The sequence below is a fragment of the Callionymus lyra genome, chromosome 3 (assembly GCF_982586985.1).
Source record: "Callionymus lyra chromosome 3, fCalLyr1.hap1.1, whole genome shotgun sequence".
Taxonomy (NCBI): domain Eukaryota; kingdom Metazoa; phylum Chordata; class Actinopteri; order Syngnathiformes; family Callionymidae; genus Callionymus; species Callionymus lyra.
This window is the reverse complement of record NC_141820.1, coordinates 29,719,070-29,735,128: the sequence shown is the minus strand read 5'-3', so window position 1 is coordinate 29,735,128 and position 16,059 is coordinate 29,719,070. Positions and strand designations below refer to the sequence as shown.

General features: G+C 39.2%; 1 protein-coding gene across 4 annotated transcripts in view; it reads left to right on the top strand.

The window, feature by feature from the left end:
- The window catches only part of fam49al (family with sequence similarity 49 member A, like), a 32,588-nt gene extending 17,239 nt beyond the window's left edge, over window positions 1-15,349 (top strand). For 3 of the 4 annotated variants that reach the window (XM_087787490.1, XM_087787492.1, XM_087787491.1), the window contains 10 exons: window positions 708-787; window positions 4,582-4,703; window positions 5,198-5,303; window positions 7,733-7,869; window positions 7,930-8,007; window positions 8,188-8,304; window positions 11,111-11,190; window positions 11,269-11,395; window positions 12,381-12,451; window positions 13,795-15,349. In XM_087787490.1, the coding sequence (XP_087643616.1) occupies window positions 715-787; window positions 4,582-4,703; window positions 5,198-5,303; window positions 7,733-7,869; window positions 7,930-8,007; window positions 8,188-8,304; window positions 11,111-11,190; window positions 11,269-11,395; window positions 12,381-12,451; window positions 13,795-13,858 (975 nt within the window). In that variant the 5' untranslated portion in view covers window positions 708-714 and the 3' untranslated portion in view covers window positions 13,859-15,349. The remainder of the gene's footprint in view (window positions 1-707; window positions 788-4,581; window positions 4,704-5,197; window positions 5,304-7,732; window positions 7,870-7,929; window positions 8,008-8,187; window positions 8,305-11,110; window positions 11,191-11,268; window positions 11,396-12,380; window positions 12,452-13,794) is intronic. The other variant, XM_087787493.1, reaches the window with a different exon arrangement.
- The last annotated feature ends 710 nt before the right edge of the window (window positions 15,350-16,059 follow it).

Here is a 16,059-nt window from a genome sequence, read left to right as displayed (position 1 = left end):
TTTAATAGCTACGAATTATAGGTGGTTTAAATGTTGCACAAACAAACCAGAAATCAGTATTATTAGAAAACAAAGTAAAAAGATATAATGAGAATCACTGTTTTAAGTCTGGGGGCCACATGACACCGTTGTTAGGGGCAGCCGAGCCGAAAGAAAGAAGGGATGAAGAATAAAGGTGTGAAAATGTAATTATATCACGCCATTCAAATAAGCTAAAATTATTTTATTTCATTTTTATAGAATTGATATGAATTCTAATATAATTATTTAAATATGAGTCATTTAAAAAATCCTCCGAAAATGTTTTAGTATAAAGAGTTCAAATAATTGCGAATAATTAAAAACATTTTTTTTTTTTTATTACCTTTAATAAATATTAGAGCATTATTAATATCTTAACTCTGTCCTCCACGATACACTCAAAACCCTGCCTGTCTGTTCTGGATATTTCAATGATTATCATACTAGCTTCAGAACTCCTTCATTTGTGTTGGAGACCACGTGGGACCCGAGCAGCTCTGTGTCTGTGTCATCATGCTTCACCCAGGACATATTGCTACCATCCCAGCGACTTCCCGCTCACCCAGCATCGCTCGACAACTGCACACACACACACACACACACATATCGAGAGGACACCGGCGTGCACAGGACCCCGTCACCCCTCCCCTCATCACCCACAGATCTCTCCCCTCTCTCTGTTCCAGGGGGCTCATGGGAAACCTCCTGAAAGTGCTGGCTTGCACCGAACTTGAGCATGGCCCAATAGTTTTCCTTGACTTTGAACGTGAGACCATCCGCTTCTTATCGTTGATTTGTTCTTTTTCCCTCTTTCCCTTTTCGTTGCCTTTTCTTTTCCTCATTGATCCTGCACAGCGCTCATCCTCACCTCTTCGTTTGACCTTTCACCTTACGCTTTCCGCCGCCGCCGCCGCCACCGCCTCCTCCTCATGGGTCCTGCCTGTCGTACTAGCATTTTGAAAGTCACTTGGCTTTAGTTTGAGTCGTCCCCACACTTGTCGTGTCCTATTAAGGAGCAGACGGGGCGACAATAGCAGGGCGAGGTGGCACCAGGCCACTCTCTGATCCTTCGCCGCTCAAACTATGAATGCCAGTCCTTCAGAGGCTTCTGACGACCATGACGACTCGCCCGAGGTCTATCCTCGTTCTTCCAGCTCCCCTGCGCCCCGCTCCCTCCGTCTTGTGTGTGTAACCGATGCCTGTGTGTGTGTGCGAGTGACAAACTCAACTGTTGCCGTCTCTCAGGCAGCGTCCACACTACTGAAATATAACTTGGAAATTGACTTGAAGCTACACTTTGATCGGAAATTTTCTTGTCTTAAAGATTCTGCCTCCAAATCTAACAACCTAAAACATGAGACTGTTTTTATTCGCATTATTTAAAAAAACAACTGATTAAGAATACATTTGTCAAACTCAAGGCTCAGGGGGTTAAATCCTGACCAAGATACCGAGATACATAATGTGGCTCATCAGATATCGGCTCAAAATCAAAGTGGATTAATAATTATGTAGATATGGTGACCTATGAATATGCCAGTGTTCAAGATAAGACAATGAATAGACTACCTTTAAAGCTGATATTGATATTTGATAATTAACAACTTTCAAGACTGAAAAGACAATATCAGACTCAAAATTCCTGTTTTAGATAGTTTGGTACAACACTGTAATTATTCATGTATAGCCAAATATTTTTCAACTGTTATGATAACGTATATTGATAAACACTAGTGTCATAAAACAACTACTTCAAAAAAATTAATAACTATTGTGTTTTAAACATTGTGTACAAACATAAGAAAAAAGACATTTTTCTAAACAATAAATAAAACAAGTAAGTAAACTTTAATGAAACATGTTTGAAAATGTAATAAAGTAATTGCAAAGTAGATCTGATGAATCTAATGCTGATATATTTATTTGGACAAGCAAAAGAAAATATATATGAAATACTATACTTAATCTTAAATTAAGTTTATTGTTGATGAAGTCAATATACATGGATATGTTGTAATGTATACATTTTAAAAGGTTATCTCGCTTTATTTATCTTATTTGAACATTAATTTAAGAATACAATGTTTTGTTTTAAGAAAAAAAATCTCTTTTGTAATGAACTCATAAGTAATGTCCTAGTTATGAAAGAACACAAGGGAACGCTATGTCATGTGACTCTCGTGATTGACAGGTCAATATCGGATGGGGTCACAACATGTGTTTTTAAAATGTGATGGAAGCAGAATCAATAAAAATGAAACCTAAAAGCTTTTGCAATCATAGATTCCTCTTGTTATGCAAGAGTGTGTGGATGTTGCCAGAGTGACGCAGCTTTAACTCAGGAGCAGGTGGATTTCAAGTGCCTTATTGCAGCTCTTTGATGTGTCTTTCTTGACCGGCTCCATCTGTGAGCCCCCCGGGGTGCAGACGCCGCTGTCACAAGTCTGATCCCAACTAAAATAAAATTTTAATTATCAAACAAATTTATGAGACAGAAAGTCTTGAGAATACATTCAATGGTGAATTAGTCAGAGAAAAATTAAATGGCAATTCATGCGGAAATTGAGTTATAAATCTTATTAACATAAAATCATGTAAAATTTAAAAAAACTGATAAATAGATGCATGAATTAATTTAAGTTAAAACAAGCAACTTTTTCTCAACTTAAACAATCAAATATAGATTTGTAAATGGCAATTATACTATTTTAACAATGCTGCCTTTAATTATTAGATTAAACACATATTAAATATTCTATTTAACCTAATAAACTATTAAAATTAATAATGAATATTTCACCAAATCCTAGGGTCATAGTATGTTACGTTTCTATGTTATGTTTATGTTTACACGTCTACTTCCTTACATACCTTGGCTATAAGTTGGAGGAAATAACAAATGATGTCACGCATGTGTTACTAAATGTTAACCTCAACAATAGTTCCTACAAAAGAGACATAATTCAATTATGTCTGTGTATGGTCCGTGTTAGAGAGCCAAACATGCCTCATTATTTCTCCGCAGGAGGCCAAAAATAATCAGCAGCAGCGAGCAGTGTGGGCCGTCTCCGCCCTCGCTCTCGCTGGGCACCTGACTCACTGAGAATCCAAAAGCTTTCCACGGAGAAGCAAACAGGATGGACTCAGGAGGGAAGAGCCAAGAGTGTGTCCCTCAAACACAGAGTCCCTCGCGTGCAGCATTAAAGCAACATGACTGCAGAGGACAACAAACTAAGATGTTTGTATTGACTCGGGAGTAAATCTCAAGAGTCTCTTGAATCTTATGAATCTTGCCTCAGTTAACAGCAACATCATCACATCAGAGCTGCTTTTGATCATATAAACAACAAGTTACCAGCATATTTAGACTTTCTGTCACCTTTTTACACCTAAACATCCCTTCTTCTAACTTCATGTTAATCTTGTGGATTACAGTTTATCTCTAATTCTTAAGACTTTTCTGACATAGAAAGTCTGTGTCATCAAAGGTATTTTTTTAAAGCCATATGAAATGATTGCTCCATTCATCACATAATATACATACCCTGTATATACAGTATATACTGTATATATCACATTTTGAGCCTTTAATATGAATGATTATTAAATACATTATGACTAACAATTAAGAGCTTAGATTACACAAAAAGCTAAATTTGTATCAAAATGGAATTTGTCTTTAAGCGCATCATTTCCACCTTTATTTCATTGTTTTGTCTTGTTTTATCTCTCAACTATTCGTATAGTAATATCTATTAATGGTTGATTACTTTTCCTATATTGAATAACAGAATTGTCAAAAACCAGTAAATTAAAAAGATGTACAGATACTGTTAACACAGTTCTTGACTGGTGTGTCAGGAGCAAAAGTGGAAATGTTTCTAGAAAAATGATTCCTTTCTTTAGACAGCACCAGAGCAATACAATAGACAACAATAAGTATGTTGACCTGAAATTGACTCAGTTTACTCGAAGTTAACGTATCATTCTAATAACTTCCAACATAAAATTGTATATTATCTCAGGTTCAATCTTGGTTTCTTTTATTATATATTTAATAAAAAAGTTCTTGATTTAAGGGATATGTCCCAGAATCACTGGTCTAAATGATTGTTACCTTCATAAAGATGACCACAAACATGACTAATGGTGTCTTAAACACAGTTAAATATCTGCTCATCAACCAATAGTGAAACTATGGCAGCAAATGACAAAGATAAAAAGATCATCAGTCCGTTTGTAATCAAGCCAAGACACAAATTGAAAGATGAAAAAAAGGAAACTGTATTGAAGACCATCTCAAAGACGTCCCCCACAAGAAAGACCTCGCAACTAAAATGGTTCAATCCACATCCTCTTCCTACTTCTACACACTAAGTCATGACTTGTCAGGCACTTTCTGTCCTTCCTGACCACTAATCGCTTCTTCTCCTCCGTCCTGCCCTCCTCTCCACTTTTACAACACCCCTCCACCTTCACCTTTATTTGCACGCCACTCTTGAACCCCTCACATCACGTCCTCGCCTCCTCCTGTGCCCCTTCCATTCCCTCTGCTCGCAGATGCCCAGCCCACCGAGGCGGAGACGGCCGTGTGGAACCAGGTCAGTGCTGTGCTGGAGGAGGCTCATGGGATCCTGGCCGAGCTGCAGTCTTACAACGGAGCAGGGCAGGAGATACGAGAAGTGAGTGGGACGTGGCCTTAAGACGATCAATATTTGCCGAACAGTGAGTTACAGTGGAAGAGGTGTGAATCTCATCATGTCCAGAACAAATACAGAAGGTTTTTCTGCTTATACAGCTGTCAAACGTTGTGAGGCAGCAAACAGAAACAACACAAGTAGTTTGTGTGCATTCTAATGCATTTAAAAATAGTATAAACATGTGTACATTTGTGTATACATTTAGAACACCTCCATGTTTAATCATTTGACTCTACAGTCGATCCAAATAATTGTTTAGAAATGTATAGAGCTAGAATGTGGATTGTTAACATAATTGCTAATGGCTACAGTGCAAACCTCTTATGCGTAAATGATCTCCTATTGTCATTGGCACTGCTGAACTAAAGATCAAGTTTTCTGTTTGTAACTCCAGCAGCAATTTTACCATTCTGATGAGCACAGTTTTTTGCACCATATCGTAAACTCACCTCTGACTCTGTGTTTGCAAACTGCAGGCTATTCAGAATCCAGGTGACCTCGCTCTGCAGGAGAAGGCCTGGAACGCAGTCTGCCCCCTGGTGGCCAAGCTGAAGCGTTTTTACGAGTTCTCGCTTCGATTGGGTGAGTTTACAGTGACTTGATCGCTTACATTTGCTACATTATTTTTATTTCATTTAACTACATTGGATTACCTTTTTCATTCTATTTTAACATTACAATCTATGGTCATTAACTCAACAATATATATATATACAGTATATATAGATAAAAATAATAAACATCTCTGTAGCATCCACACCATCATACTGATGCAGGTTGCTACAGAAACGGCGCTTGATGATTGTCCAGCAAAGGGAGAGAGCGAGCCTGCTCCTGTTCTGCCTACTAATAATATTTCAGGAACACTGTGTTCTCTGGTTTACCAGCGAACGAGAACAAAGTCATAATTGATGCTAATGAATCTCCTAAGAACAATGTACATCCATAGCAATGACCTCCTTTAGCTAGGCGGGAACGGATGCTAATGCGAGTGATCCTCATGAGGCTGGTGGACTCCAGTCGCCATGGCAACGCCCAGTTAATGGTCGACAGCATCGTAGGTATTGTGTACAGCGTGTCCCTTTTGTAGGATATGTCGACTTAGGTCAGATACTCCTGCGCTTTCTAGGAAGTATTTGAAGAGACTGAAGATTTTGCCTCAGAGCGTAGAAAGCCGTCAGTCTGTTATTATAACCACCTACTCCTGTTGTGTTATCAGTTTTATCTTGATCTTTAAAATGTATACTTTATTGAATATTGTTTTGATTTTTTTAAGCGCTTTGTGACCCTGGTCTGGAAAAGCGCTATACAAATAAAAATTACTTACTTACTTACTTACTAAAAAGCACATCATCATAATGACTTGCACTGATCCATGCATCTCCCTCTTCCTTCACATGAATATCTTTATGTATATCATGCTTTCCTGTTCGATTTTTGTGGACCTAAATGTCATTATTCAAGGATTGAATACTACTGAAGATGGCTTAAAGTGTTTCCACCTGTAGATCATTTCCTTTGACAGATGAGGCACTTTAGCAAACATGCCGTGAATCACTTGCTCGATGGACGGGATCACAGCAGGAGGGCGAGAGGGTCTGTGCCCCGGCCCTTCAGATGAAACACCTCCCGCCTGTATTTTTAGAAGGCCCTGTTGCATTGTTAATGCGGCGGACGGGGTTGTGACTCAGGAGAATTCGGGCTGTCTGATTTGTCAGGGACAGCGAGTCGATAAAACACAGTGACATCAAAGACGTAAATAGACCACTGATGCAGGAGCTGCACGTCACACAGGTGGCTGCACGACTGTAGACCCCTGATAGAATGACACCTGCTACAACCCTGGTCAACACTTAAAGGCATTACCAGAGCTTGGATTTTGTCTCACTGGTAATGGATGCTTTGTATTCAGTGAAAAACTAATCAGATGTCAAGGTTATTGATAGACGACCCAGTCACTCAACAAGAGGGACATTCAGAGGACGAGTTAGTGGAACAATGTGTTTAAGAGTTACAGACAGAAATAAGTTATACCCACAACATAATTTTGACACAACAATTGTACATTAATATTTGAATATTTTACAATATTTTTGTAATGATTGGTAAATAAACTCTTAACTATGTAACTTGTTCTGAACTACACTTCCGAAAACTGCTATACAGGCGTGGGTCAGAGAGTTTTCATTGGTTCTGAGAGTACTTTTACCATGAAGATAAAACCAGAAGTGGACACAAGAGGCTAAATCTTTTTTGTACACAAATTCACATGTGGCAAATGGGGTTCTACTATTATGCAGTTACAATTTTCTGACACTTGGGGGAGCCAGAAAAACCTTTTAAAACTAACATATTAAGTCTTTAAAGGGCAGCCAATCTTGAAACCCAACTCTCCTGACTTACTCACATGTTTCAAATGTTGCAGTAAAGCCGTCATCATGACCATGTTTTGAAGTTATTGCTTCTATGGTTATAAAGTTCACCCCCATCTGAAATCTAAGCAAACAAGAGGTTACGAGAGTGAGTCCATTATGATGTAATAATGGTCTTCACTCCGCCTCCAGCCAGCTGTAATCACACCCCTCTTTGTTAATACAACAAGTCCCTTGGAGGTGGAGACTTCTGGAATTGATGTTGCAGTTTGAAACCTGGACGTTTGACCAATCACAGCAGAGTGGGTGTGGTTATGGTCAACCAAATTTAATTTCCAGAAAAACGGTTTTCAGTGGGCGGGGCTTAAGCACATTTTCTAATGTTAATATTTGAACTAAAACTGTTGTGTATAAACAGACACATACTGATGAGTACTATAGAGGCCCTAAGGCTTATTTAAGATACACTTAAATCAACACATTAGATGAAATTTAAGGTAAAAAGGTATATTTTGATGCAAGTACATCAACAAGTTGAAAGCCTAAATGTTTTTATTCAAGGTTTAAATGGTTTAAGTGGTCATGGAAGCATCAGTAGTTTTATTTCTGGTGGTTGACATGGCAAGTTTCTGTCTGCAGAGAACGCACTGCGCAGCCTGCTGGAGGCGCTGACGAGCCCCCCGTACGCTCCCATGCAGCACCTAGAGAGAGAGCAGGCGCTGGCCAAGCAGTTTGCTGAGATCCTTCATTTCACTCTCAGCTTTGATGAACTAAAGGTGAGAAGATGATTCTCATGCAGCTGTAAATGTGGAGTGACCGTCTGTCCTGCGACGCAGATGACAAATCCAGCCATTCAGAACGACTTCAGCTACTACAGGAGGACCATCAGCAGGAACCGGCTGAACAACCAGCAGGTTTGCTCCATTCATTATTCATCACTGGTGTGTAGCCTTGTTTCACGATCAATACATCATTTCTCCGAGCAGCCACGAGTCCACAGGAAACACTGCTGAACCATCAATTGACATAAGAATGTAAAGTCGTTGAACAAACCATCGGTTCTGACCCAGATGTTGTTCCTTTTTTTTTTACAGCTTGAAGCAGAGAACGAGGTGAACAACGAGATGGCCAATAGGATGTCATTGTTCTACGCTGAGGCAACACCCATGCTGAAGACTCTGAGCAACGCCACCACCAAATTCGTGTCAGAGGTAAGTTCTGACATTTTTTAACAGTCCTGAGGTCAGTGTTGGTCTCAAGAATACTTACTCCAGCTAAATGAACAAACACATGGTAGAAGATACAGGACCATATGCACCTGTGAAGATGGTAGATAGTTTGGTTTAGTTTTAACCAACCACTTTAACCACTGTGAACCTGTTTGGTTTGAATAAAAACAAGAACTGGAACTGGCCTTATGTAGATCAATGAATTTGCTTGCGGCTAATCAAAAAATAATTTGAAAACAAGCTTAAGCCCCGCCCACTGAAAACTCTTTTTTCTGGAGATGAAATCTTGTTTAACATAACCCCACCTACTCTGCTGTGATTGGTCAAACATTGAGGTTTGTCACCGCATGTCATAAATACTAGGGGTCCCCACCTGCAAGGGACTTGTTGTATAAACAAAGTGGAGCGTAACTACAACCAGCTGGAGGAGGAGTGAAGACCATTGTTACGTCATAATGTACTCTTCTCTCATAACCTCTCGTTCGCTGAGATTTCAGATGGGGAAGAACTTTATAAAGTAATAACTTTAAAACATGATTAGGGACTTATTGCATCTTGGAGAGAAAACGATCAGTTCTATAATTCTAAAATGTGAGAACTAACAACCTTAAAATTAGACTATGTGAAGGATGTCTACACAACTGTAAATCAGCATTTCTGGATCTCAGGATTTTTTACCAAAGAGATCCAGAAACACAAGACAATGCGGAAACACAGTTTGGGACAGCAAAACACAATTTAGTTTACAACAACACAACCAACACAGATACACAACACAATATCAAAACTTTCCAAAAAGAGCCGTATCTCAAAGTCCGAGTCCCTCCAATAGAACAAACTATCCAGCAAACGGGAAAGGCCTGAATAGTGGTGGCAGCAAGCACCACTATCCACTGAAGAAAATTAGAAAAGTCAGGACAAAACAAAAACAGAGTAACCATAAGAACTGACAAATCATTCCAGGGAATATCCAGGAACATTTACGAAGACAAATGATCCAAAAACGTACCAAGGAAGACTAAAATGTTACCAGAACTGTAGGACGAGCTGACACGGATCCATTGGGAACCAGAGTTTTTGAAGGGTTGGCTGATTGTCAGCATCCGTGCAGCAGGTCCTGCCACACACCATCTGGAGCCGCCCCTGTCCACTGCCGGCAAACAGAAGGAAACAGGGAAAGTTCATACAAAATAAAACGGTTGGGCATCAAAACAATTATTGTGACACAAAAATACAGAACACAGGCAAGATGAGTGTTGCAGCTTACAGTTATGTTCACACAATCTTACCAGTTTTAACGGAATTATTTAGTCCAACTAACAGATCATCTTATTTGATCTGATATCTAGAAACTGTGTATTCTAAGTCTAACTAAGGCAATGATTTAATACTAACACAAATGTTTTTTTCTGAGCAGTTGAATAATAAATAATAAACAATTTGCAGAGAAATTGTTCATCAGCCTCACCAGATCATTCCATTCCTCAAAAATATCTTCCCTAATAGCGGTTTCCATAGGTGTAATTCATTATTTTGAGGAAAAACCAACTCACAAACAGCACTAATTCAAAGGGGAAAAGGGTCTAAAACAAACCAAAAAAACAGTGTTTTTTGTGTTTTTGAATCTTTAAAAGAAACACAAACGGAAAATATCAGTTAGCTGTCAAAGGAAATTTAACATGATTATACTTTGACCTCATAAATATAGTCAAAGGTCCGCATGTGGCCCCCCCGGAATTGCACTTTGCTCAGGTCTGAGCTGCAGTTGACCTGAAGCAGTCATGATTTACGAGCTACAACAGTAAAAAACAAATGTATTAAACGTCAAATGTATTTGAATACGTCGGCTTAATCATTTACTTTGAGTCCCTAATGGTTTATCAGGAGAAGTATTTAAAGCCAAGTGAAGAGAAAACTGCGTCCATGAACCATTATTTACTGATTAAATTGCAGCGAGGAAACTTTTTATTTCTGTACACTCAATGTCATCATGTTCCCCTGAAGCCACTGCCAGTCTCCCCCTCACCTCCGTGCCCACGCAGCAGGTCGGCTCTCAGTTTACACTTCAGTGCAGCTGGATGGTTCCGAACCTGCGAACACTTTTTGGGATGATGCATAATTTAGATCCCGGGAATGGATTTACTGGATATATAAAAATGTGCCCACATCATCATAGTGTCACAAGCAGAGATCCATGAGGCGACTACGTAATGGGGGCAAGAGAGGAGCAAGAGAACAGGAAATGGAAACGTTAAAAGATAATGAGTTTAGAGAAATATGGAATTCATTCATTTATTTTCTTTACCACTTAATCTCTCATGAGAGTTCTGGGGCGGGGCTGGACCCTTTCCCAGTTTCTTCGGGCGTGAGGCGGGGGACACCCAGGACAGGACTCCAATCTGTCGCAGGGCACACAAAGACACAAAACCATTCATACACACACTCATACCTACGGCCACAGTTCCCAATCTACCTCTGTATGTTGTTTGGACTGTGGGAATACAAAAGAAAAACAAATGAAAAGTGCTATAAAAACAGATTTAGCGAGTCTTGGCCAGGGGTCTCAAATATTGGTTTGTGAGATGATATTCTGTGATTTGATGTTTGTCAATCAAGATATTATAATATCTTTGTTCATTGTCAGATGGTTAATGAACATATAGCAGCAGTTATATAGTTAAAAAACACAGAATTAGATAACACTTTGATAATTTAAAATGTCTTATGCTCAGATGTTGGAATAAGACCTAAAGGAGAGGGATTTTTTAAAATAATTTTCCCTCCACAGAACAAAACCCTGCCCATAGAAGACACCACGGACTGTCTGAGCACCATGGCCTGCGTGTGCCGCGTCATGCTGGAGACCCCGTAAGTATGACGCTAGAGTCGCAGCATGAACCTGGCGTTGTTTGTAGCAGACTTGTTAATTGGTAGTTTGTTTTTCAGGGAGTACCGTTGTCGGTTCACCAACACAGACACCATGCTGTTCTGCATGAGGGTGATGGTGGGTGTCATCATCCTCTACGACCACGTGCACCCTGTCGGGGCCTTTGCCAAAACCTCCAAAATTGATGTGAGTATGGAATGCACGACTAGTGTTATCATGATTCACTTCATTTAATTACATATTTATTCAAGGATGACAAAACCAAGGAGAAATAATTTTAAATAGATTGAATATATTCATATATATCATAACATATACAATTTACCCCTCAGTGAGGTTTTTGGGCTGCAGGGGGCAACTCATGCCGAGAAAAAGAAAGGGGGGCACAATGACGGCAGACGACCCCATAAAAATAAAAATACATCCCATTTTGATTAAATCCAAACCACATTTTTATACATTATAAATGTTTTCAGAATTCCAGATCATTTTGTTAGTTGTAAGATGGGCAGAACCATTATTAACTGTTATAACTGTATAGTCACAATTTCAATTTAATTCAAATTATACTTAATAGTTAAAAAATAATGACTGTTTCAGCCCCTTTTAGCGATTGTCAGACCTATAATCTGTGAACTTACATTCTTCGACCGGGTGCTTGAGACATATATTATTATAAAAATAGAATAAAATCACATTTAAAAAAACGATCGATGTGGCAGATGAAGAACCAGTTAATACAACATGAGAGCTCAGGTGTGTTCAAAGAACAGCGTAAATCTTAAGCTGCATTAAAATGCTTCTAAAAATCACACACTCTTGTTACACAACTGAACTCATTGAAGAGTTGAATACAAAGAGTACTCTAGTGTTGTAGCTCATATTTGAAATTTACGATCATGAATGTTAGTTGTTGAGCTAGTGTCAGTTGAAGGTCGAGACCACAAACATATTCATTCTGTTTTTTCATCCTAAGCCAATTTTATTTTAGTAACACAACCTGGATTGTCCACCAGTTTGTGTGATCCTGTATTGTATCATGACCGCTTTGATGTGTGTGTTTGTGTGTGTGCGTCAATATTGTTACTATAATGTGAGCTGGTGTTGTGGTCAGCGGATCTGAAGCCTGTGACCTTCCTCTGAAGCCCCTTGTGGTCTTTGTGTCGTGCAGATGAAGGGCTGCATCAAGGTGCTGAAAGAGCAACCGTCCAACAGTGTGGAGGGTCTGCTCAACGCACTGAGGTAGGATTCGCTGCTCGAATGCATGACTGCTCCTAGAAATGTTGATTTGTTGAATGTTTCATTTTAGATGAAGAATGTTCTTTTAAAGAAATGTAATCTGTACAACTAGTTTTGTTGCCTTCATGCAGGTCAGCTGAAACAGTATATGTGAATACACTGAATAACCGTTTTGACATCAAGTTGAACTGCTTTCACACCTGGACAGAATAAAAAAGAACACAATTAGCTCTAAAAATGATCTTTATAGGAAAGCCCAGAGTGCACAACATCTTTGCAGGTTAGAATCTTCACAATAGGTAAGAGGTAAATGGAACACAGGCTGCCTTAACCAGTCTCCAAATAAAATTGTCGCTGCTGACAAACTACATCTCCAATCTGAAGAATATATAAATAGATACACAGATCTGAGGTCTGTTCAGAAAATATTGAGTTTTATTTTGTGTTTCTTGTGTGTCTTTCTTGTTGCCCCATTGGTATTTATTGGATGATCAGTAATGGGGTTGGTGTAGTAGAAGAATATAATTTATCAACTATAATAATATGTATTAAGTTATTTTAGAAGTGTGTACCAAACCAATGGTAGCCCTTAGGGTAGGCATGTACAAAGTCAGGCCATTCGCGACCCTTGAGCAGATTTATTTGGCCCGCGGTCTCCTTTACTAGCGCCATTAATTTTTCAATATAATGTAAAATATACTTTTTTCTTAACAATAGCCTTTTAAAAGACAAAACAAGATCATGAGTCAATTGGAAACCGGCGAAGCTTCCAAGAGAGCTAACGCTAATTCTGTTGTCCGTGAAATAAACATTTTTTTGTTCAACTGTATGAAAGTATCTACGCTTTATACTTGAAACGTTTGATTTAAAAAAGTCTGGCAATGTTTGCCCCCCGCTCGTTTTCACATCATCAAATGTCGCCCCCCTTTGCTTCTCTGACATCTGTGCTATGAGAAAGCCAACCTGAACTTTTTTGGTAACATTTTTATTTTTTGAAGATATGGCGACGCAGCACAGCCTTAAAGTTGGGCCGAGAATTTCCCCATTTATTTATATTAAAAAGTCTTCTACTGTTTGACGTTGCCATGGCAACAGCAATGACCACCTAAAGTAACAGCTCAAACAGCACATTCTGATCGATGTTCTTGGCTAAAGTGCCTGGAGAAAATACACACTCCACTGGCATGAAACCCATGACCCTGCTTTAAGGCTCAACATATTCGCTCAATATGGTTTAAAAGACAAACAGATACACATAATCATGACAACAAACTGCATTATTTAAGCAGAACAAATACATGATTATTGTCAAAAAATGAGATTAAATGAGAGTCTCTCTTCCTCAGGTACACAACGCGACATTTAAACGACGACAGCACCTCCAAACAAATCCGAGCTCTCCTGCAATGAGGAGGAGGCTCGCGGCGCTCGGAGAAGGAGGACGCACTTGAAGGAGAAGAAAAAACGCAGGAACAAACGACAGCGGCTGATGAACCCGTCTGTTTACATTGATACAAATTTGAGCTCCAACTTGACGACGATAATAAGAGGAAAGTAATTATATATATTGTCAGCTGTCCATCATTCTGTCTATCATTTTGTAAAGTAAGAAAAGCCAGAAAAGAAAGTATAGATATATATTAAGAAAACGCTCACAGAAGAGTTAGAATGAGAAGATATATTGCTAATTGAAAGGGCCAGAAGGTATTTTTGCACACGGTTGATCGACTAAATCTCTTTTTCCCATTAAACTACATTTCAAAAGTGAGTCGTCTCTGTAGCGCCACATACTTCAACTGCACTGATCTGCAGGTCGTGAAGCAGTGTGATGGAGAAACTCCGGAGATTTGCTTCCGCCATTTTTTTTTTCACATCAGTGCAGATGGAGGACGAGACGCACAGGCACCAGAGTGTGAAATCTTTTTTTCTTTGATAACACCTGCGGTACCATCAATAGAAGGTTCACTAGAAGGTTCGTACTTGTCGAGTCACAGCACAACATATATAGCTCTGTCCATGTCGCATTCAATCATCGATTTTCGAATCCAAAGTTAAAATGAAGCATCAGAAGTTAGGAGGTGTGGAAAAGATAAAAATAGAATGTGTTCTAAGGTAACTTCTGGATTCCTTTTGCCATTCAGGAGCTTTAATTTACTCAATTCAAACAAACATATTTGATTCATTTTGTCATTTCAGCATTAAATCTAAATCAGAAAACAACCCATTTGTTTGCTCCGCACCAGATTCTCTCATATTTTGAATTGAATGCTAACTGGACGGGCGGTACAAGGACGGGCTCTGATCGGTGCACAGGATGCTCTGAAGCGGGCCTCCTCACATGAACATGAGCCAACAGATGCAATGGAATCTGGAAATCGCAGCACACTCCACCAATTTCACAGTCTTTAGGTGATTTAGTCAAGAAACACATCATCAAACTCTGTAGTCAGCCTTTAAGTTTGATGACATCGTGAGAGTGGGAAGTAAAAAAAAAAAAAGATGGTTCGCTTCAAAGAAGATTAAAAAAAAAAAAGTTCTGGTCTCTGACGTCGTCTGCCTCAACACTCATGTGATGGTATAATATATTTTCTATACAGAAGTATGTGCACAAGCATACGCTGTATCAATATTTAGATGGCATGTAGTGAAAGTCGGACAGAAACGTGTAAATAAGGTGTTTTTATTCATTTTTAATTGTCAGTGATGCTGAGATGGGTATGTGTTGTCTCCATGCGTTTGGCTCGGACCAGCGGTCCCGAGGTTCTGCTTCGTTGTTGTGAATGAAGGTCGAGGGGGAGCGGGACTGTCAGAGAGGGCGGTGGTAAGGGAGGGGGGCGTTCCATTTTGCTTGTTATTTTGTACATTTTGTGCAACAATAAACTTGTCATTGATTACATTCAACAGCTGGAGATTGTGTGTTTGTTGACAAGCTGCAAATAAATATTATTTCTCAATTTAATCTGCAACAAACTTCCATGTTTTTGCTCAATTATCTGTCATAGTTACACGTTTGTTCCACAAATGTGCATTTAGCAATAATTTCAGTTTTATTGTAATAAACTTTTTGTCAGGGTATACTTAACATGGTGACCCAGATGCAGAAGACAATAAAAATGACAACTGCTGAGGTGACAAAAAATACAATTTAATACAAAGACACAGTGCAAATACAACGAATGTCCAGCAGATGGTGGCAGTGTAACTATAGTTATTTCTCTCAGTCCAACCATTACAATATTAAGTCCAACAATAGTCCGTAAATAAAAGAGACAGTTTAGGCGGCAAGTCGCGAGATCAACTAGGGAAGAGGAGGAAAAAAAAGAAAAATCCAGCTCACCAAAGAGAACAAAAAGCGCTGACGAATAAGTGGTTAGGAAAACGAACAAGACTTCAAGGCATGGTACAAAAAGTCATGCAGGGGCAACATGCCGAATCGGTGAGGATTCCCGCCTTTATACCTGGTAGTAGAATGCTCATCGTCAGCAGCTGTGGTTCTCGAAGAGCCCCGCTCTCACTGTCGAGACAGAGAGGCGGCAGGAGCAATAAACCATGATACCAAATAAAAGCTCCTAGAAGACGGACATGACACTTTTTTTTGTATTATTCTTAAA